Source organism: Pygocentrus nattereri, chromosome 17 (genome assembly GCF_015220715.1).
Source record: "Pygocentrus nattereri isolate fPygNat1 chromosome 17, fPygNat1.pri, whole genome shotgun sequence".
NCBI classification, from domain to species: domain Eukaryota; kingdom Metazoa; phylum Chordata; class Actinopteri; order Characiformes; family Serrasalmidae; genus Pygocentrus; species Pygocentrus nattereri.
Window position 1 is genome coordinate 12713696 of NC_051227.1, and position 20527 is coordinate 12734222.

The window sequence follows — 20527 nt, forward strand, 5'->3', positions numbered from 1 at the left end:
GTGGCGTTTTTCTTGTGGACCGTGTAGCATGTGGAGCTGCAACAGGAGTAAAAACGTGTCGCTAACTATTTGCATGTGCAATGACCAAACGAGACATAATACAACTCTCTGATGTAGCAGAACAACGGACAAAATCCTGTCCCAGACTTTCTACGGTTTATAAAGCAAGCCAGAGTCTGCAGCCTTTGGAAATGAGATGTTATCTGACCTCAGTAGGGTCAAACAGAGTGGAGAGAAAGCGAGTATTTTTTACAGGTGTTTCCTAACTTCAGGTTCTCTGTGGGTGGTCCAGCACAGCTGGGGTGGTGTTCTGTAGACCCACCAAATAACGTTGAGCAAAAGCGGTGAAAGCGCCTATTTTTAATGACCTCTTTTTTAGATCGATACTGCTCTTTATTTCTGTTTTGACAGTCACCGAACCTTGATCTAGATTAGAGCAGTAGAGCATCGTTTAGAAAGAACAGGATAAAACAAGGATGAACTAATTAAGAGATATTTTAATACGAGCCTATGATAAATAAAAAATATCAAACAAATGCTGCCACTATTGCTTCGAAAGTTCAGCTACTAGTTGTTTATTTTGTCTCAAAAAATATGGCGCGGTGTTGTTCTTGTGAGATATCTTTCCTGCCGCGGCAGGTTCGTTCGGTATTTGTCTGGGAAAATGTTGAGATTGGCTTCCTTCTGCGAATCCGATATTTGTTTTTGCTGTATATTTTGGTACGAAGTGGATGTGTGTCCTTGTATTATGGTTTGAAGAAGAAAAAAAAAGAAAAGAAAAAGATCTCTTTATTGTTTCTTCCATTTGTGGTTCTGCTGCCCCGTCGCACTGTGTAATGAGATGTTGATATTGCCTCCATGCAAAAATGAAAGTTATTTATTGCAGATCTGATAAAGCGTCAGTCTTGCTTTGACTTCTTTTTTGATTTGAGATTGTATCACATGGGTCTGGATCAGCTTTGAGGAAAACTTCACATGGGTGGTAGATGGGGGGCCGGATCCACGAATACTTTCTAAAGGAAAAAAGCTGGAGATAAATATTGAGAAGTTCATGAAAATGCATCTCAACCAAAGGAAATGATCCAATTTGGCCTAAAACTAGGGTTTAATATATTATTTGTTGGGTTATTTATTATTTTGCATCACCCGTTTGATAGAACTGTCTATATTCAGCACTAAAATGAACACGAGAGGTGATAAAAGAGTCTAACTGTGATGCAGTACCATGGCAATTTTAGTTAATAAGATATTTGGCTGCCTAGCAGTAACATCAGCTGTCTCCGTTCCTTCTGTGTTCACCAGCAAAAAATCCAAACATTACAACTTAGCCCCATAAAATTCCACCTTAAAGCAGCTGCTATTTTTCAAAAGCTCCTGCCACCTTCAAGATACATGATCAGAAGGGAATTTTAGTCTTTATATTGGAAAATTCTCACACTGGCTGCTGAGTCCAAATAAATTTCTTACGTAATGTGCCATGTAGCTTGTCGACTACAGCTAATCACGGACAGCGTAAGGTACGCAGCGAAACACGACTGGTTTAGCCATTTCAGGTAGCTTGGCGCCTGAAGACAACACCAAAAACAATGAGAGAAATGCTCATAGACTAGCACTGGAAGTGTTCGTATAATAGCGTGTAGTAAGTGAACGTTGACTAGAGTCAGAGAAAAGCTAGCTAGTTAAGCTACCTGCTCCTGCAGCTTTAAGGGGTAGCTCAGGCAGTAGAGCATCAGACTTTAATCTGAGGGTTCAGGGTTCAAGTGCCCGTTCGGGCAGTTATGGTAGTCTTGCCGTGTGACCCTGCGAGTGCCACCTCTTGATATCTGAGGGACAGACTACAAAACAGTGGCACAGTGCTTTGCCAAGGCTGTTGTGACATGCAATGCATATTTCTGTTCTTTGGTGAAAAGTGGGCTTATCTGGGGCAGTCATGGGCTGGAGGTTAGGGAACCAGCCCTGTGACCGCATGGTTGCCAGTTTAATCCCCTCAGCCAGCAGCACATGACTGAGGTGTCCTTGAGCAAGACACCTAACCCCCCACTCCTGTGGATAGGGCTGCCCACCATTCCGGGCAAGTGTCCTCACTGCCCCCTACTGTGTATGTGGTGTTTCACGGCACTGCGGAGATGAATTTTTCCCCATTGTGGGACTTATAAGTCACTGAATCACTTCAAGTGTCTAAATCATGAGATGTTTTAGAGGATTATCTTTCAGCTGTTTCAGTCATAAGATTTAAAATGGCATGTTTATATCAGGAAGAGCATCTTGCTCTTCAAATTCTTCTGAAAGTCAATAAAGCTAATGTTGCTTACAGTGAATGTACGCATACAAGCTGACATGAATCCTCACCAACATAAGCCTGTAAGGTTGAAAGCTCAGGAGCACATCTAAGAAGACTTGTAAGAAGATATTTTTTATATATTTATCTGTTAAGATGTTCGTGAATCCGGACCCTGGTCTGCTTTCGTTTTGGTGGGGGGCGGTGGGGGCCGGGGGTGGGGCGAGGTTCTAGAATAACACTGATCCTAGTACAGTTCTGGTGTAAAACACAAGCATACTGAAGGGTTGCCATGGTCTGTGCGAAGGTATAAGACATGCACACTTACATACACTAACAAAAACATGTACTTGTGACCCATCACCATCACCACACTGGTGGTCTATGTCAATGTGGAACAATATGGTATTGAGGCATTCAAACCACAAACCATGCTGTTACACGCTGCAAAAAAAGAGATCTCAGCAAGTGAAAGCATCTCGGATGAAGGCGATGTATCTAATATTATTAAAACAGAAATGATATGAGGTTATCATTGGGGAACCTTCTAGAACTTTCTAGCTTTTCAAATAAGGCCTGCAGACTTCTGTAAAAATGTAATAAGACTCTTGTTACATTGTTAAGGTTTGTTTGGATGTTTTCTTGAAACACCTGATAGAAAATGTCCTGCGGTATCTAGGCAGCTGAGCTCCTCTCCCAATTGTTAGGACCTTCCAGAGCTGCACTGAAGGCCTCACACGTCAGGTTAACTACCAGCATGATTAAGACGTGTCAGGGAAATCAACCAATCATGTTCTGATTTACGATGGGACCATTTTTAGAGAGTTTCTGTTCTTTTACAAGCTTCAGATTTCCAAATGGAACCTAGTAGAGCCAAACATTGTCAACTGCCATTGGCTTAGCGCTAACATACCACTAGAGCCGCATAGAGGTGCTAGCAGAAATTCGCCTGTTTTCACATTTATGGCTCAAACTGAAGGCCTAGCTCTGACAGACATAGTTCAGCTGAATATTTTCCACTAAATTCTAGATATTTTTGCTTATTTTATGTAATTTTATGAAATGAAAATCACTTTACATGGTGGTATACAGAAGCCTGGTCAGGTCCACGTTCTTTTGATTGTCTGAGTATAAATAATTGAACATCATTGTCTACCAAAAAAAAAACACTTTAAATGCACAATTACTGTTTATTTACAGAATTTAAAATATTGGGGGGGAAATATAAAACATAAAATAGGGCGTGTGCAAAAGTTTTGGCACCTTTTATATTTCAGATTAATTTTTTTCCCCCAGCATATTAAACTTTTCCATATTATCGAATAAAAAACAAAAACTATATATCAGCTGAATAGCCCTTTAATAGTCATTATAGTTTAAAATTTAAATTGATGTTATCAGTTGAAGTTGGTTGACTGCCCAAATAGTGTGTAGAATCATTTCTGTGCAGTGAGATCAATTCACAAAACACAATGAAATCAAATGAAGTAAAAATGTAAAAATGACTTGATTTTCTTACAAAATTGTTAAAATAGTCTCTCAAAGTAACGTATGACATACATAGTCTACATCTGAGATGCTCTTATTTGCCATTTTATCATTTTTTTTTGCAGAGCATTTAGGTCATACAGTCAAACCTTGTGTCTGCACTGTATGTCTGCTCAGACATGGACCCAAACTATTGAAGAGTGCTGGCTCTTCGTGAACTCTACACTTATGAGACTCTCATAAGAACACATTCTCTCTTCATTCTCTACTGTTCATTGCTTTCGGGCAGATCTTGTGTGCTGATCTGCAGTGTTGGTATCTGCGCTCCTACATGTTCTGTGTAATGACCGTATTTTATGGTGCTAGACGTACACTGCCGGTCAAAAGTTTGGACAAATCTGACTCAAATCGACACTTTTCACAAAATATAAAGACTTTTTAATCTAAGGTCTTGTGCTGGAGGGCGAATTCAACCAAATTTTCAAAATTCTCTGCATAATTAGATGGTTTAGCTGTAAACAGAGTCGTTCAGAGGGGTTTCGTGTGAAACTCTCTGTTCTAGAGAAACGTACAGAGTCAGAGCTATTCACAATGGTGGTGATAGGAACCAGACGTCCCCCTCTTAAAGCTCTTATGGTTCTGAATTCACTGCCTGATGCAGAGTGTTCAATCCATTCATGGTGGAAGGGTACACGTAAGGCGTTGAGGCAAAATAGTCCTCAAAGAAAACGTATCGTTTTTTCAGACTGAATTATGTAGGAATTTTGAAAAAATGGTGAAATTGCTCCTCAAGTGCTAGAAAATTGTTTCCAAGAAGTGAAGCCGAGGTTTGAAAATAAGGAAAAAGGTCTTCTCTGAGTAGGTGTGCCCAAACTATTGACTAGCACTGTTGTTCAAAGATCTCGCAAAACTAGAATATGCAATAATAACAAGAATATTAATAATAATAATGTCTGAGGGTTTTTTTTTTTTCCTGAAATGCATAAAAATCCTCAAATCAGCAACATGTATATACTGTGTCTGTCACGCCTCGATTGGTTCCTGTGGTTATGCAAACGAACCAAAGCATGTTCAACCTGCTGCTGTTATTGTTTAGCGGAATTATTTCTGAGCACATTTGGTTCCTTCATTCCCGAAACTGTTTTCCTCTCATAGTTCAAGGTCTCTGAGTAACAGTGGCGCTCGCTCAGTGGCAGCTCAGCTCTGCTCTAATCGCTGCGGCTTTGTGTCTTTCAGATAACAGTAACAACATCTTGAGTGGAGAACAAACAGTTCTCACACACCCATCTACACCTGCAGCCTGCGCTACATGTTCCAACCCAAGTCTTAAAGGACTACTCCACCCAAAAAAAAGTAGAACGAATTAAGTTGGCTGGCTGTGTAATTAACTGCATTAATTGACCTATAAAGATTGTGGCATTATTAGTGCCCAGGTCTTTTAGCAAATTTGAAAACATTTACGTGAGAGATTTGATAAGCAACAAAAACATTCATCAGTTTATTAGAAGCCTGTCTCTTGTAGGTCCACCGCCGCTGGTGTACAGTTAGAGACTATGGATCATCTGACGATGCAGTTTGTGTACAAGGTAGGTGTTTCTAATAAAGTGGCCAGTTAGTGGAAGCACAAGGTAGGTGTTTCTCTTTTAAGCTTTTCTATGCCCGGAAAATGTATGTCTACTATTATATGACCAAAAGCAATGTCTCATGCAATAGTTTGGGCAGCCCTGGTCAAATTCCATGTTGTTGGTGATTTTCTGAGTGTAAGTCAGTCACACATCCTCTACAGAGACACACCACTACACACGGTAACATACAATTACTGTTTATTTACTGAATTTAACACATTGGAACAAAGTACAACATGAATGTGACCACTTTTGTGCTGTGTTTGTTGTCCAGGATGTTAAATTTAAATTCAGGAAATACATAGAAATTGCACAGTAAAACTCACAAAAGTGTGCCATATTTTTGTATGTTATTAATTATTAATCATAAATATTAGTCATAAATGTAACCTATAGATCAGAAATTGCCCCGCCCCCACATTTTGTAGGTGAAACCTCGCTGCAAACCCTCGCTGATGTAAGAGGATTGAGAACGTGAGCAGGACATAAGTCTGCCTCTATATCTGGCCGAGGCCGTTAACCTCCAATCAGTGCTGTTTGTTATTCCGAACGCTCCCAGATCAGACCTGCTGGAAGCGATTTATCAGAGAAATCGATACCCGTATAAAGCATGTGTGGGGAGCCTGTGTCCTGGGGCTTATTACGGGCAGCGAACGAGAGGCTTAAGAATGATGTAGTGCATTAGACTGGACACATAACAGCTGCTGGACGTTCACAGGCATTCGCAGTGACCCAGCAGAGATGCTCATTATACCATAATCACCCACAGGCACTGAGCATCAGAGAGATATTGGCGACGGCAGAAACACCTGGTTTAGTTTTGGTTCATGTATAAATGTTCATGTATAGAGTGCTGCGCTGAGTCTACCTCATTCAGGCAGGATTACAACACAGCATCAGCATCTTAGCCGTAATTGTTTGGGTGAAATATGCAGTCGCATGCAGCAGTTTCCTCGGCCATGTTGCGCGTTTCATTGATTTTCTAAGTGAAAATAAAGCTGCACATCCTTTAAACCAACCTTAACCCTCTACTACATTTCAGAGTTTTCTTGCATAAAATGGTCCTTGATTTATTTTTTCAGATTCACACTGCAAAAAATAATATCTTAGCAAGTAAAAACATCTTGAATGCAGTCAGTAAATCTAATATCCCTCATTATGAGGCTGCTGTAAGAATATTATAAGGTTATTCCACCTGTTTCTGTACATTTTTACTAGTTTTAAGTGATTTTATCTGGTGAAAGTGTCTGATTCCATTGGCAGATTAGTTCACTTGTTTGGAGAAATAATGAAGATAATTTTGCTCATTTCTAGAAATAATAATGAAAACATTAGATTAGAATATATGACACAACTGCTTAAAAACAAGTAAAAATGTACAAAAACATGTGGAATAATGTCCCAATATTCTTAAGTGTCTCATACTAAGAAATATTAGATTTATTGACTACATTTAAAATATTCACTCACTAAGACATTTTTTTGCAGTGCAATTACTAAATTAAAAAAACAACACTGGCTTGTGTGACACAGGGGAGCGATGATGAGGCAGATGCATATGCTGAGAGAAGCGAGATTTATTAGGGGCAAATCCATAATCAGGTCTAAACAGTCCAGGGTCTGGAAGAGCCAACATGGAGAGATCGAGGGACAGACATTACAAAAAGGAACACAAGCTAAACACAGCAATGGAGGCCAGAAGATACAACATCAAACAATACATAGAACAGCAAACTAACGGGAAAACGCAGGGCTTAAATACAAGATCAACGAGGGTTAACATGACACAGGTGAAAGCAATCAAGGGCGGAGTCTAGAAACAAGGGGGCAGAACAGGGAAGAATGAAAACAAGGAAAAACATGAACAAGACCAGAGGTAAACAAAGTCACATGGAGGACTGGGAGGGGCCAATTGTGACAGTTTATCTGTAGATAAACAGGCCACAGGTCACATTGTGTGTGGTATTTTTCCCAATATGTTGAATTCAGCACATTAACAGTAATTGCATATTGAAATGTGCAGGTGTGTGTCTTCTGTAGACGATCTGTAGCTTATTTACATTTAGAAAATCACCAAAAAACATGGAATTTGACCAGGGGTGCCAAAACTTTTACATGCATTTCATTAATGCAGAAGTGAATGAAAGGGCGTAGTTTTATTTTATTTTTTTCAGAATTAAAGGGACCGATGTGACAAATATAGTCGATGGCATAAGTTTTGGTGCCCTTGGTCAAGATAAGTTAAGAAGTGTAATAAAATTTGTTGGGGTTAATTAGCTAATCTCACCCTGAGGTGCTGGATCCCTGGTGGACCTGGAGAGATTCTGGTCTCAGATTGCTTGCTGTGTGTTCTCCAGTCTCATCAAGTATCTTAACAGAAAACTCAATGATGTTATGTTGGGAAACAGAGGGTTGACAAAGTGTTGAATGTTCTGACAGAACAAATATTTTTAATAAGAGGTTTTGTTTGTTTAGACTAACTTCACTGCTAGAAAACAAATGTCATGGACTGACATAGCTGGTGACCTTAAAAACCAGCATCACTGTCAAAACAAAAGCTCCCAAATCTCCATAAAAGGTAAATTTACAGGACACAGAAAATAAAACAATAATTTTTTAAACATTTAATAGAGGTTAATGGTTCCAAGTCTTTTAGGGCTGTTTCTATTGGTCCATTCATCTTGACGTTTTGACATGATGTAAAATGACAGCTGATGACTTGTATGACCATGCTGGGTGACCAGCTAAACCAGCACCAGACTTAGACTTAGATTTGTTGCTGTACCCAGTGTTTTTCAGCAGGGTTTATTTCAATGAAGTGGTCTAATTTTCCTTATATTCAGTGGGAGCCTGAGCTATCTTGCCCTCTGGGGTGTCAGATTAGCTGTTTCTCAGTGTTTTTATTAATATCTTTGTGATGATCCAGCTCAGAAATCCAGTTCAAACACTTCCTGAATCTGTAGAGCCACCCTTTCCATTCCATCTCATCACAAGATCCTATGAGACTCACATCCAGAGTTATGAGCCTATGAAGAGGGGTTGAGATACACGTCATCTGCCTCTCACCGTGTGGAGCTGCTGGATTCGTGTGTCCATCTACATTCTGTGTGGAACTGAGCAATGTACACTCCCTGGAATCACTAAGGACTGACCCGATTCTTTTTGGTGCTACAACCATTTCCAAAAAAGTTCTACATAGATCAATCAATGTTGCTGTAAAACTGCAACATACATAGTGAAGAATATTCACTACGCTGTAGCAGCACATTCACCAAAATGTAGCCCCAAAAAGGTTCTTTTAGACCCTCAAAAAAGATGTTTATTCAAGGTTTCTTTAGTAAAATCCAGGGTTTTATTTAGAACCATGAACACTCAAGAACTCTGCATAGTTAAAGGGTTCTATATAGCAGGAAAAAAGGTTCTTTTAGACTCAAAAAAGATGGTTGTTCAAAGGTTCTTTAGTAAAAAAAAAAAACAGGGATTTATAAAGAACCATGAACACTCAAAGAACTCTGCATAATTAAAGGGTTCTATGCATCATGAAATGGTTCTTCAGATTGATAGAAAATGTGCTATAGATGGTTCTATATTGCACCTGTCTTGAAAAAGGGTTGTATATAGCACCAATAAGGGTTCTTTTAGACTCTCAAAAATATGTTTATTCAAGGGTTCTTTAGTAAAAAACAAGGTTTTATTGAGAACCATGAACACTCAAAAACTCTGCATAGTTAAAGGGTTCTATGCATCTTGAAATGGTTCTTCAAATTGATAGAGAATGTCTGGAAACGGGTTCTATATAGCACCAAAAGAACCTAGCCAAAGAACCCTTTTTGCTAAGAGTGTATTCTTACAAGCTTGCCATCATAACAGCTGAGGCTTTTTTGGTGCTGTATACTGTAGAAGTATTTTCAAGCAGGTTTTATATAGATGTCATATTATTATATTACTATATTAAATGTTCTGTGTTGAAGCTCATTGAAAATGGTGCTGTATAGCACCAAAAGGGTTCTGTTATTGCTATGATGTCAAGCGTGTATCCAAAGAGGAACCCTTTTTGGTGCTATACAGAACTGTAGGTCAAGTCGAAGTCAACACTAGTGATGTATACTAAGCTGCAATGTCAGTTCTACAAACTCAGGTCCAAATGAAGCCACATAAAGCCTTCGGCGTAGGTGAGACCGAGCACATTTATATGTACTCAATAATCCAATCATAGTCAGATTTCTGCAGTGATCTGATTATTCGAATGGTCGTGTGAACAGCACAGTCTGATTTCTTAGATCAGAGTAAGGTCTAGTAATCTGATTAAGACTCTACTAAAAAGGCAGGATTTTATCTCAGTAGTCAGATTTCTCAGGGCTGTGAACTCTTACTCTGATTTCTTAAATTTTTCTCTGTCTGAGCATGAGCGAAAACAGACAGCGTTACCGGAAATAAGCGAGCAGTGTTGCCGCGAGATGCAGCAAAACACTTTTGGAGCGACACTGAAACCAAATACATTCTTGATGAAATGAAGGATTTAAATATTCTTGTTCATATTTTCAGGTAAATTGACAATGTTTTAAAAAAAAAAGGCGCAACATGAACTTTGAGGTTTACTTTGTTTACATCATGTCGTCTTTATTGGCTGGTTCTAAAGCAGAAATCTGATTAATGTCTGACTCATGTAGATCCAGAGTTTCTAGATGATGTGATAACTCAAGAGCATATAAATGTGCTGAAGGTCAGTAATCAGATTTCTCAGTGCTGTGAGCTCTTACTCTGATTTCTTTCAGATTTCTCTGTCTGAGCATGTGTGAAAACAGATGGCGGTACTGGAAATAAGCGAGCAGCGTCGCCGCGTGACGCAGCAAAACACTTTTGACGCTGAAACCAAATAGATGCTTGACGAAATGAACGATTTAAATATTATTCATCCTCTACACCAAAGGTGCACAACTCTGGTCCTGCAGGCTGGTGTCCAGCACAGTTTGATGATTTACTTGCTCCCTCCAGGACCGGAGTTGATTCAGATGATATCTGTGTATATTTTCAGGTATAGCGATGCGATGTTTAAGAAAAAGTTGCAGCATAAAGTTTGAGGTTTACGTTACATTTACGTCACATCTTCTTCTGTGAATTTACTGGCTGGTTGTAAAGCAGAAATTCTGTCTGACTCATGAAGACCTGGGGTTTCACCATTATCTGATTACTCAAGAGCATATAAACATGTTGATCAGATTACTGATGAAATCTGACTTTCTGCAGTTATCAGATAATTAAGTACATGTAAACACACTCACTGACCTACATATACATCTATTAAACACTTATTTCAATAGTATGACCTGTCATAAAGGTTGTCTTCACCAACTCTGACGTCAAGTCGACACAACATCTACATATGCTAAGCTACAGTGTCAGTTATTGTACAAACCCAATTCCAAAAATGTTGGAACAGCAGATAAAATGTACATAAAAACAGAAAGCAGTGATTTCCGATTGTCTAAAAGGTGTTTCATAAAAAAGAGATGTTAGTATTTTACCAAGTTAACTTTATTGCTTTTTGTAAATATACACTAATTGTGCAGAAGCGAATTATGCTTGTTATCCACAAACAATGCAGAAATTTAGGAAAAAAATTCATTCCCATTTCAATTGCAGCATTACTACTTAACATTTCCAGCACTCTCCAGTGTAAACTTAGCTTACATAACTGGAGATAATCTGCCAGCACTCATTCTCAGACTCCTCCATGACCTGATTTGAGGCTTTAAGACGCATTCATTTGGAAAAAAAATCACTGTTTATTCAGTAAAATGTAACATCAAAACACATATAAGTATTACAATAAATAACCAAGTCAGATACTTCATTGGCAGAAGTCTTAATCGTTTGTGTTTGCATCAGAAAACAAAACTCTGCCCTGTTCAGCTGTTCAGCGGCGATTGTAACGATGTCTTTAATACAGAAAACAAGAACAGGGAGTCATTAAAGAGGACTTCCACTGATTTTCTGCATAATATCAGTGTGTGAGGTGTAAACAGTGATTCAGAGCGGTTTAGTGTGAAATGGTTCAGATGTCTTTACAGTGGTGGAGATGGGAACCAGGCGTCACCATGACTACAACACAGATATAGACATTTATTTACTATCCAGAACCACCAGAGAACCTACACGAGTCTTCTGAGTGGATATGGAATGTTGATGATGGGAAATAGTGGAAAATCTGGAATAATCAGTTTTCTTTGGGGACTATTTTGCCTCTTAACACCCTGCATATTATGTATCCCTCCACCATGAATGGAGCTTAAGGCCAAAGTCTTCTCAAAACTATCGTAAAACAGCGTCTCAGTCATCAGGCAGTGAATTCATAACCATTTCATGTAGGAACTTTCTGTAAGGAGCTTTTAAAGGGGGCATCTGGTTCCTATCACCACCACTGTGAACTACTCTGTACGACTCTGTTTTCATCTTAACCAAATATTCATGGAATTCCTTTTTAATATTCCTCCCATTGACACAATAGTATTTCACATTTAGAATTAAAAGCAAATAGTGATAAGACCTGTTAGTGTTCACAGCCCAAAAAGCGTAACTAAGAGCTAAAAGAGCGCAGCACAGTGCACATAATCACAAAATTACACTCATTTAAAAACAAACTCCTTCAGTCTGAGTCCCCTGATGGCAGCAGGTTTTGTTAATCACTGTCCAGCCTGCGTTACGTAATTCTGTCCGAGTTCGGATGATCCTGAGGCCTGGATGTCGGCTCAAGCGGACAGTAAAATCCATATTGTGACGGAGGGCCTCCAGTAAGCCCAGAGAGAGATGATGAAGCACTGAGGAGAGCGAGAGTGAGAGAGAAAGGATGGATTTGACTGAGTGGAATAAGATGCTTATGCTCCTCTGGGCAGCTGTACAGTAATCCTCTGGCCTACACGTGCGCGCTCTTGGCGTGGTTGGTGGAGGAGGGGCTGGTGGGGTTGCTCTGGCCGTGTTTGGAGTAGTAGAAGCGGCCACTGTCCGCATACGGCGCCGGAGACTCCAGGGAACAGCAGACGATCATGCAGCCGCCTAGCAGAGAGAACGCAGCCCCCACCCAGCCGGCGTACAGGGAGAAACCGAACGACATCAAGGCCTGCTCCTGGTGGGCTCCGATGGGGAACCACACGGTGGATATGATCCCACACAGAGCTGAGGAGACACATAGACACAGAAAGAGTCACTGAACGTTTCTTTTTAAAGTAATATATGCGGGAAAAAGTACATATTCTCACTGTAACTTGCATTTTTGTCTTTTATTTTTTAACAATTTGAAAAAGCCAGTTGCTCTTCATGTCGGGTCAAAGTTCTGTGACGATTGGACAGATAAAGTCCAAAATTACTTGGAGATCTTTTTTTCTCCATTAACTTCCATTAAAAGTCAAGAGCGTTTTTCCTTCTGTAAAGTCACCTTTTCGGAGATACGAGGTTTGTTCTGACAACAGCGATATAGTCATATTCCTTACCTACGGAAGCCCTACAGAGACATGGATCACATGACAAGTTATTTGTTTTCTTGAGATCTTGAGTTATTTATATCATCATAACATAAGGAATGTGTTTTCTCAAGATCTTGAGATATTTGTCATTATTTGGACATAAGGCTTCACTTTATTTGGATAGTCCACTATAGTCCACTACAGATTATCTACAAATTGTTACCAAACTATATGTTGAAACTCTCTGTAGTGAGGTTAGGGTTAGGATTTGGACCAGGGTTGGGTTTAGGTCTTGGGTTGAGGTTAAGGTTAAGGTTAGGATATGGATCAGGGTTGGGGCTAAGACCAGGGTTAGGTTTAGGTTTTGGGTTGAGGTTAAGGTTAAGGTTAGGATTTGGACCAGGGTTAGGGCTAAGACCAGGGTTGGGTTTAGGTTTTGGGCTAAGGTTAAGGTTAGGATTTGGACCAGGGTTGGGTTTAGGTTTTGGGTTGAGGTTAAGGTTAAGGTTAGGATTTGGACCAGGGTCAGGGCTAAGACCAGGGTTCGGTTTAGGTTTTGGACTGAGGTTAAGGTTAAGCTTAGGATTTGGACCAGGGTCAGGGCTAAGACCAGGGTTGGGTTTAGGTTTTGGGCTAAGGTTAAGGTTAGGATTTGGACCAGGGTTGGGGCTAAGACCAGGGTTGGGTTTAGGTTTTGGGTTGAGGTTAAGGTTAAGGTTAGGATTTGGACCAGGTTTGGGGCTAAGACCAGGGTTGGGTTTAGGTTTTGGGTTGAGGTTGAGGTTAAGGTTAGGGTTAAGATTAGAGCCGTGTTTAGAGTGAAAGATCATCATGATCCGTTTAGTAGGTATTTATTTGTGTAACGATGGGGAGCGATGTTGCAGACGCTTACGCTGAGTTTTATTTTGGGTAAATCCAAGGTCAGAGTCAAAACGGTCCAGGTTCACACAGCTGATATGGAGAGCAGGAGGGACAGACATGACGAAATGAACACAAAACCTCAAACAAGAACCAAACACCGTGAGAATACAATACAATACATCCAGCACATCAAACACGATCAAACAAAGACCAGCACTAGACTAAGGAAAACACAGGGCTTAAATACAAGAGGGCTAACAACATAAGACACAGGTGGAAAACAGGAGGAGACAATCAAGGCGGAGACCAGAAACAAGGGCCAAACAAAGAAGCACATGGATGATGAAAAGTAAACAGAAAAGCGCATGGAGGAGTGGGAGGAGCCAATCGTGATGATTTGAATGTAACTTGAAGGTAAATTAAGTATCTACAAAGCATCTGAAGTGGACTGTCCAAATAAAGTGTTACTGGACATAACAAATAATATCTTGATAAAACGGTTGTTGTGATAATGATATAAATAACTTGAGATCTAAAAAAAAATCCACACTATATAAAACCTTTTTGAAAAGGGTTCTATGTGGCTCTGCTGTTGTTACCATGTCAAGCTTGTATACAACAGCAGAACCCTTTTCAGTGCTATATAGAACCACATAAAACATTTTCCATCAATCCACTGCTCAATGCAAAGAATCATTGGAGCATACAAACTGTTCGTAGAGTGTTGTGTATATAGAACCATTGTCTTTACAAAGAACCTCTAAAGAACCGTCTGTTTGAGAGTGTAGTTCTGAAATGATTCACACTGAGTAACTCAAAAGTCCCAGGAGGTCTAGCGGTGAGGGGTCCCGGCTCTGTCCAGGTCAGCATTTCCCTTCCTGAGTGTCAGATTTGGGAAAAGCTGAAAATGCTGATGTTTCGATGTGGAAGTGCTCCTGTCGCTGCTGTCAGTGCTGAGCATATGTGCACAGTACATGTACTGTAAGCATAAAGAAGAGAAACAATAACACTACCCTGATTGTATTGGCTCGGAATGTGCTAAACCCCCACGACCCCCCACCCTCGCCCCAAAGGAAGCGTGGGTGAGGTAGGAACGTTTCAAGGCTAATTAAGACTAAACAGTGAGACGAATCCAGAGGGAGGAAGAGGACGGAGCTCAATGTGTCACAGCGAAATCACTGTCTGTTTTCTAGGAACTGCGATGCGATGAAAAGCGAATGTGCAGAAAATGTGCAAAAAAAAAAAAAAAGATAAAATTAGATTAAAATGTATTTTCATGGCTTGAAAAGGCCTCATTGTGTCATGGCTACAAACAAAAGAGCAAAAAACTACAGTCAAAAGGATTAAAAGTAGCCAGAACGGGGTTTTCCAGTCTGTCGTCTGCAGCCTTTTAGACTATTTAAACCCATGTTCTACTGTTTGGACTCTTTGGAAAATTAAGGCTTGTGATTTTTTTAAAACTTTATCCAGCAGAACAACTTATATTTTGTAATTTTTGAACATAAGGGTAAATTCTGTTGGAGGATATATATTCATACATACATACATACATACATATATATATATATATATATATATATATATATATATATATATATATATATATATATATATATATATATATTTAGAATTTAGTAGATGTTTAGTTGAATGTAACTTGAATGTTGCATGATTTTCAATACGTCTGTCACCCTTTATATTTTGTGTAAATTTCCTGATGAATGAATCAAAACAAACGGCCCAAAATGACTAGGAAAGACGTCTGGTTAAACTGACTTACTGTATAGCTGCACTTTGTAGTTCTGCAGTTACAGACTGTATTCCATCTGTTTCTCTGATACTTTGTTACCCCCTTCTACCCTGTTCTTCAGTGGTCAGGACCTCCATGGACCCTCACAGAGCAGGTACTATTTGGGTGGTAGATCATTCTTAGCACTGCAGTAACCCTGATGTGGTGGTGGTGGTGTGTGTGTGTGTGTGTGTGTGTGTGTGTGTGTGTGTGTGTGTGTGTTTTTTAAATCCTGTCCATTAAGCCCCTTCATCAGCTGTCAGATCACCCCTCTGTCATCCATGCCTCTTTGGATGTTTTTGATGATGAATCAAATAGAGAAGTGTTCCTGCCTACCCACTATCAGAGTCAGGGCTCCTCCCAGCAGGGCCTGCTTGTTTTTGGCGCTCTGTCCTTCACCCCCGAGGTTCACACACGGCATGGAGACCAGCAGCAGCGCGGCAGCAGGTAAACCCAGCATGGAGGCCGTTATCATCAGAGCCCGCGACGTCTGGATATACGCTACAAAAACAGAGTTACTAAGGTTATTTACGCCTCATAGTCCTGCATGCGTCAGTGCTTTCCTGAATTATTAATTATTACCCATTCATACTCTGAAATAAGGCTAGACAATATGGAAAAGAATATTGTATAACATGACAATATTTATAGTTTTCTTCATGATGCATGATATACATCACTATATTTTGTTTTTCTGAAGTTTGTAAACAGTTGAAAAGGGGAAAATACAACAGGGCCACATCTAAAAAAGGCTGAAAAACTATATATATATATTTTTTTTCCAAATAAAAAGTGTTCATATAAAAGAAAACTGAAATTTCCTCATTTCATCTAAATAATAGAATTTGCATCAGTATGTAAACATCGCTAAAACCATTTCAAACTGTATCGTCCACTCTCAGTCCGTGTCGTCCACGTACGTGAACTAAACTGCACAAACTGCACAAACTGCCCATTTTAAGTGTTGTGATGTCACAAAGTCCAAACACATTCACACTGAAGTCCTGAGGAATATTTCTTCCCACAGTGCTTTGCTGAAAAAGCACTATACAAGGCAACCAGTCAGGATGCAGCTTATTTACATGTATCAGTCTTAAAGGCACAGTAACAAAAACAGTCTGTTGAAGTGTCAGTGATGAAGAGAGGCAGAAAATCTGGACACGTCAAAAAATAATTATGACTGTTTTTGGTACATAAAACCAAAATTCTTATTCCACAACTACTTCAAAATATTAAAAGAACTAAATAGGTGAAGCTTTTTCTTATAAGAATGTCCATCCATCCATCCATCATTCCAACATGTTCAACACCATCATACACAGCAGAGTTATGTTGTCAGTCTAAGCAATCTATCAAATGTTTCTCAATATGAGACTGTTAGAAAAATATTATGAGAATATTCAACTTCTACATGTTTAACACATTGAGTGATTTTTATTATTTTATTGAGTTTTATTGTCTTAGTAGATAATGTTGCTTGTTTCCAGACATAAAGCTTGAACCAAGTGCCAATATGACCAATTTAACTGATAAAATGACTTAAAACACTCTCGAAATAATAAATATTAGATATATTGATGAGATTTAAGATGATTTGACTTTCCAAGATCCCATTTTGTGTCCCATTTTCAGCTCAGTGGAACAACGGAAAGGTTTATTGCTGAGATTTCACCGCTACAGAGTGGCTAACACAATATACCGCACTATTTCCCTGAGAGGGAGGAATTAACTGACCACAGTTATTGTTTATACCACCTGTTATGATGTGCTGTGAGACTGTAGAGCACTGGACATTCTGGACATTGTGGGGTGGGGGGTGAGGGCAGCTTGAAATCATTTATGTTCCAGATACACTGCTATAGAGGATAACCACCATCGGTCGTAGCTAAAGTGTTATGACTGGCTTTTAAACAGTAAAACTTTCATGCAACGTTGGTTGTTTGAAACCTACATGAAATTATGTTGCACTTAAGTTGCATAACATGAAGCACATCACACAGTGATGGATTTGTTGATGTTTCTAGCAGAGCTCACGCTGAACTTGGCTTTTACCGTCATGTACAGACTGAACACTTTCCTGCTGGTCTGGAAGCTAATTATCACAATCAGTAATTAAAGCTACCGAGAGCAGAACTTACAGCCTGGAATAATCTGATTCTGAGGATTATAACAGAACAGATTTGGTGAAAATGGGTTCACTAATAAGGAAGATGTGGCTGATTTAATCCCGAGACTCTTCGTCTCTCGATACGAGTGAATCTGTTCACAAGTGGATCTTGACCTCTCCAACATGGCGGACGTGCAGACGTATCACCTCAGATAGAGAACAACAGACACAGTATCTGAGTATGTATATCTACGACTCCAACACAGTACCTGGTGCAGGTGTGCTGGCAAAAATGTAACCCTAACTCCATCCCTAGAACAAAACCTTGTATCTCCAAAATGCTAACTTTACAGGAGAGGGAAAAAACCTACTTCACTTTTAATGAAAGTCGGCGGAACCGGAATTTTTGACAAGTCATTTTTGGCCGTTTACTTCGGTCCATTTTTCATGAAATTTACACACAGTATAAAGGCCAACATGCCTTTACAAATTACGCCAAAAACTGATAATCGACAAAACTGGAGATAGGATGAGCCCCTTCGAGGACAGCGGAGAGAGAGAGCTGCGAGTGAGCGAGGGACGGCACGCAAATCCCGGCTGCTTGAGAAGTGAAGTCAGTTCAGGCCGGGTTAACATCCTGAGTTGGGTGGTGGGGGTGTATGGGATGCGCCTGTCCCCCACTCAGCCACGGCTCTCTCCCTGCCGGCCTCGCTGGGGTTCGTCCTCACTCGGAGTTTGGACCCCTGCCGTCTCTCGTGGCTGTCATCGGGGTCCAGAGGATAATAGTCCTTTATGACCATAATAATAATTATATAATAAGAGCCCTTTATGACAATAATAATTATATAATAAGAGTCTGTTATGGCCATAATAATAATTATATAATAAGAGCCCTTTATGACCATAAAAATAATTATATAATAATAACCCTTTATGACCATAATAATAATTATATAATAATAGCCCTTTATGACCATAATAATAATAATAATAATAATAATAATACTTATTATTATTATTATTATTATTACATAATACTAGCCCTTTATGGCCATAACAATTATTAAAAGGAATGGTTCTATTTAGAACTGCGAGTTTCATGCTTAAACGGTTCTCTGTATGGTAAAGTGGTTCTTCAGACTGATGGAGAATGTGTTGTATTTGGTTCTATATCACACCAAAAAGGGTTCTTCTGTTGTTGCAACCTTGACAACAATGGCAGAACCCTTTTTGTTGCTATATAGAACCATATACAACACATTTTCCATCAATCCAAAGAACAATTTCACCTTACAAAGAACCATTCAAGCATGCAAATGGATCTTGGAGTGTTCATGGTTCTAAAGAGAACCACTGCATTTACTAAAGAACCCTTAAAAAACCATCTTTGTTAAGACTGTAGCACCAAAAAGGTTCTTTTTTTTATAACCTTGACATTGTAACAATAGCAGAACCATTTTAATGCTATATAGAACTTTTTTTCACAAAGGTTCTATATAGAACCATATACAACACATTCTCCATCAATCAACTTTTGAAGAACTGTCTTTTTTAAGAGTGTTGCACCAAAAAAGACCCTTTTACAACCTTGACATCGTAACAACGCCAGGACCCTTATTGGTGCTTTATAGAACCATATACAACACATTCTCTCTCAGTTTGAGGAACAGTTTTACTATGTGAAGAACCATTCAAGCATGCAAATGGTCCTTTGAGTGTTATTGGTTCTAAACAGGACTCTTGTATTTACTGAAGAGCCCTTGAGATCCTTTGTTAAGAGTGTATGTATCTCCACGCAGGGCGAGTGAGAGGACACGTTCTGTGTGTTCTGAGTGCGGGTTCCTCACCGGGCAGCTCGAGGATCTGGTTGAGGGAGATGCAGTGGTACAGCGCCGTGGAGATCACGCACTCCGCCCACAGCCCTTTGCTCCCCAGCTCGTCCATCTTCTTACAGGTGTTCATGCCATACTTACAGGTCACCACCCATTCGTTAGTTGCCGTGGCAATGATGAGGCCCACCCAGCCAAGCAGACTGACCAGAAAGCCGGTCAACTGCAGGCACGTATTCGCCATGACTCCTAATGACCAACACTGACGATAAACGAAGATAAAATAATAAAGAACAGCTTCTGAAGCTTCAGGTCACTTCAGTCGTGATTCGCTGACTCTGGGCAGGTGAGCCGAGTCTACTGGGACAGCGTTCCGGAGGCGATGAGGGTATTCCGGGCAGGGAATGTCATGGTGAACTGCAGCTCAGACTCCGAACCAGCTCCTGATTTCACTCTGAACTATGGCAAAACTTCACTGTGGCTTTTATAGCTCAGCTCAGCAGCCCAAACTTTCAGCCAATCAGAGCGCAGGAACCTCTCAGGAATGAGACATTCTTTCCTTTACTCTCTCTGTCTTTGTCTCTCTCTCTTTCTCTCTCTCCCTCTCTCTCTTTCTCCTGTGTCGCCTCGCTCTGCCCCTCACACATTCTTTCTTTCTTTCTCTCTCATCCTCTGCCCCTCTCTCCTTCCTCATACTCTTTTCCTCTCTCTCTCTCGTTTTTCTTTTCCCCTGTCCATCTCTTTCTCTCTGTCTCTCTCTCTCACTCTCTCTCTGTCTCTCTCATCTCCATCTCTCTCTCTCTCTCACTCTCTCTCTCTCTCTCTCTCTCTCCCTCTCCTTCTCTCCCCCTCTCCTCTCTATACCGTGTCCCCTCGCTCGCCCCCTCACACATTCTTTCTCTCTCTCGTCCTCTGCCTCTCTCTCCTCCCCATACTCTTTTCCTCTCTCTTTTGATTTTTCTCTTCTGTCCATCTCTTTCTCTCTATTTTTCCTTTTCCTCTCTCTCTCTCTCTCCCCCCTCCCCCCTCTCTCTCTCTCGTTCCTTTCTATTTTTGTCAAAACTTGAAAACTTGAAAGTGCAATAAAAAT

The 20527-nt window shown here is 40.0% G+C and overlaps 1 protein-coding gene across 1 annotated transcript; it reads right to left on the reverse strand.

Annotated features, from left to right (window-relative positions):
• Positions 1-11697: 11697 nt before the first annotated feature.
• On the reverse strand, positions 11698-19958 carry cldn11a (claudin 11a). Its single transcript, XM_017722318.2, has 3 exons — positions 19456-19958; positions 15838-16002; positions 11698-12564 (listed from the first exon to the last, which is right to left on the reverse strand). The coding sequence occupies exons 1-3, from the start codon at positions 19679-19681 to the stop codon at positions 12305-12307; spliced, it is 651 nt and encodes a 216-aa protein (XP_017577807.1). The 5' UTR covers positions 19682-19958; the 3' UTR covers positions 11698-12304.
• Positions 19959-20527: the final 569 nt, after the last annotated feature.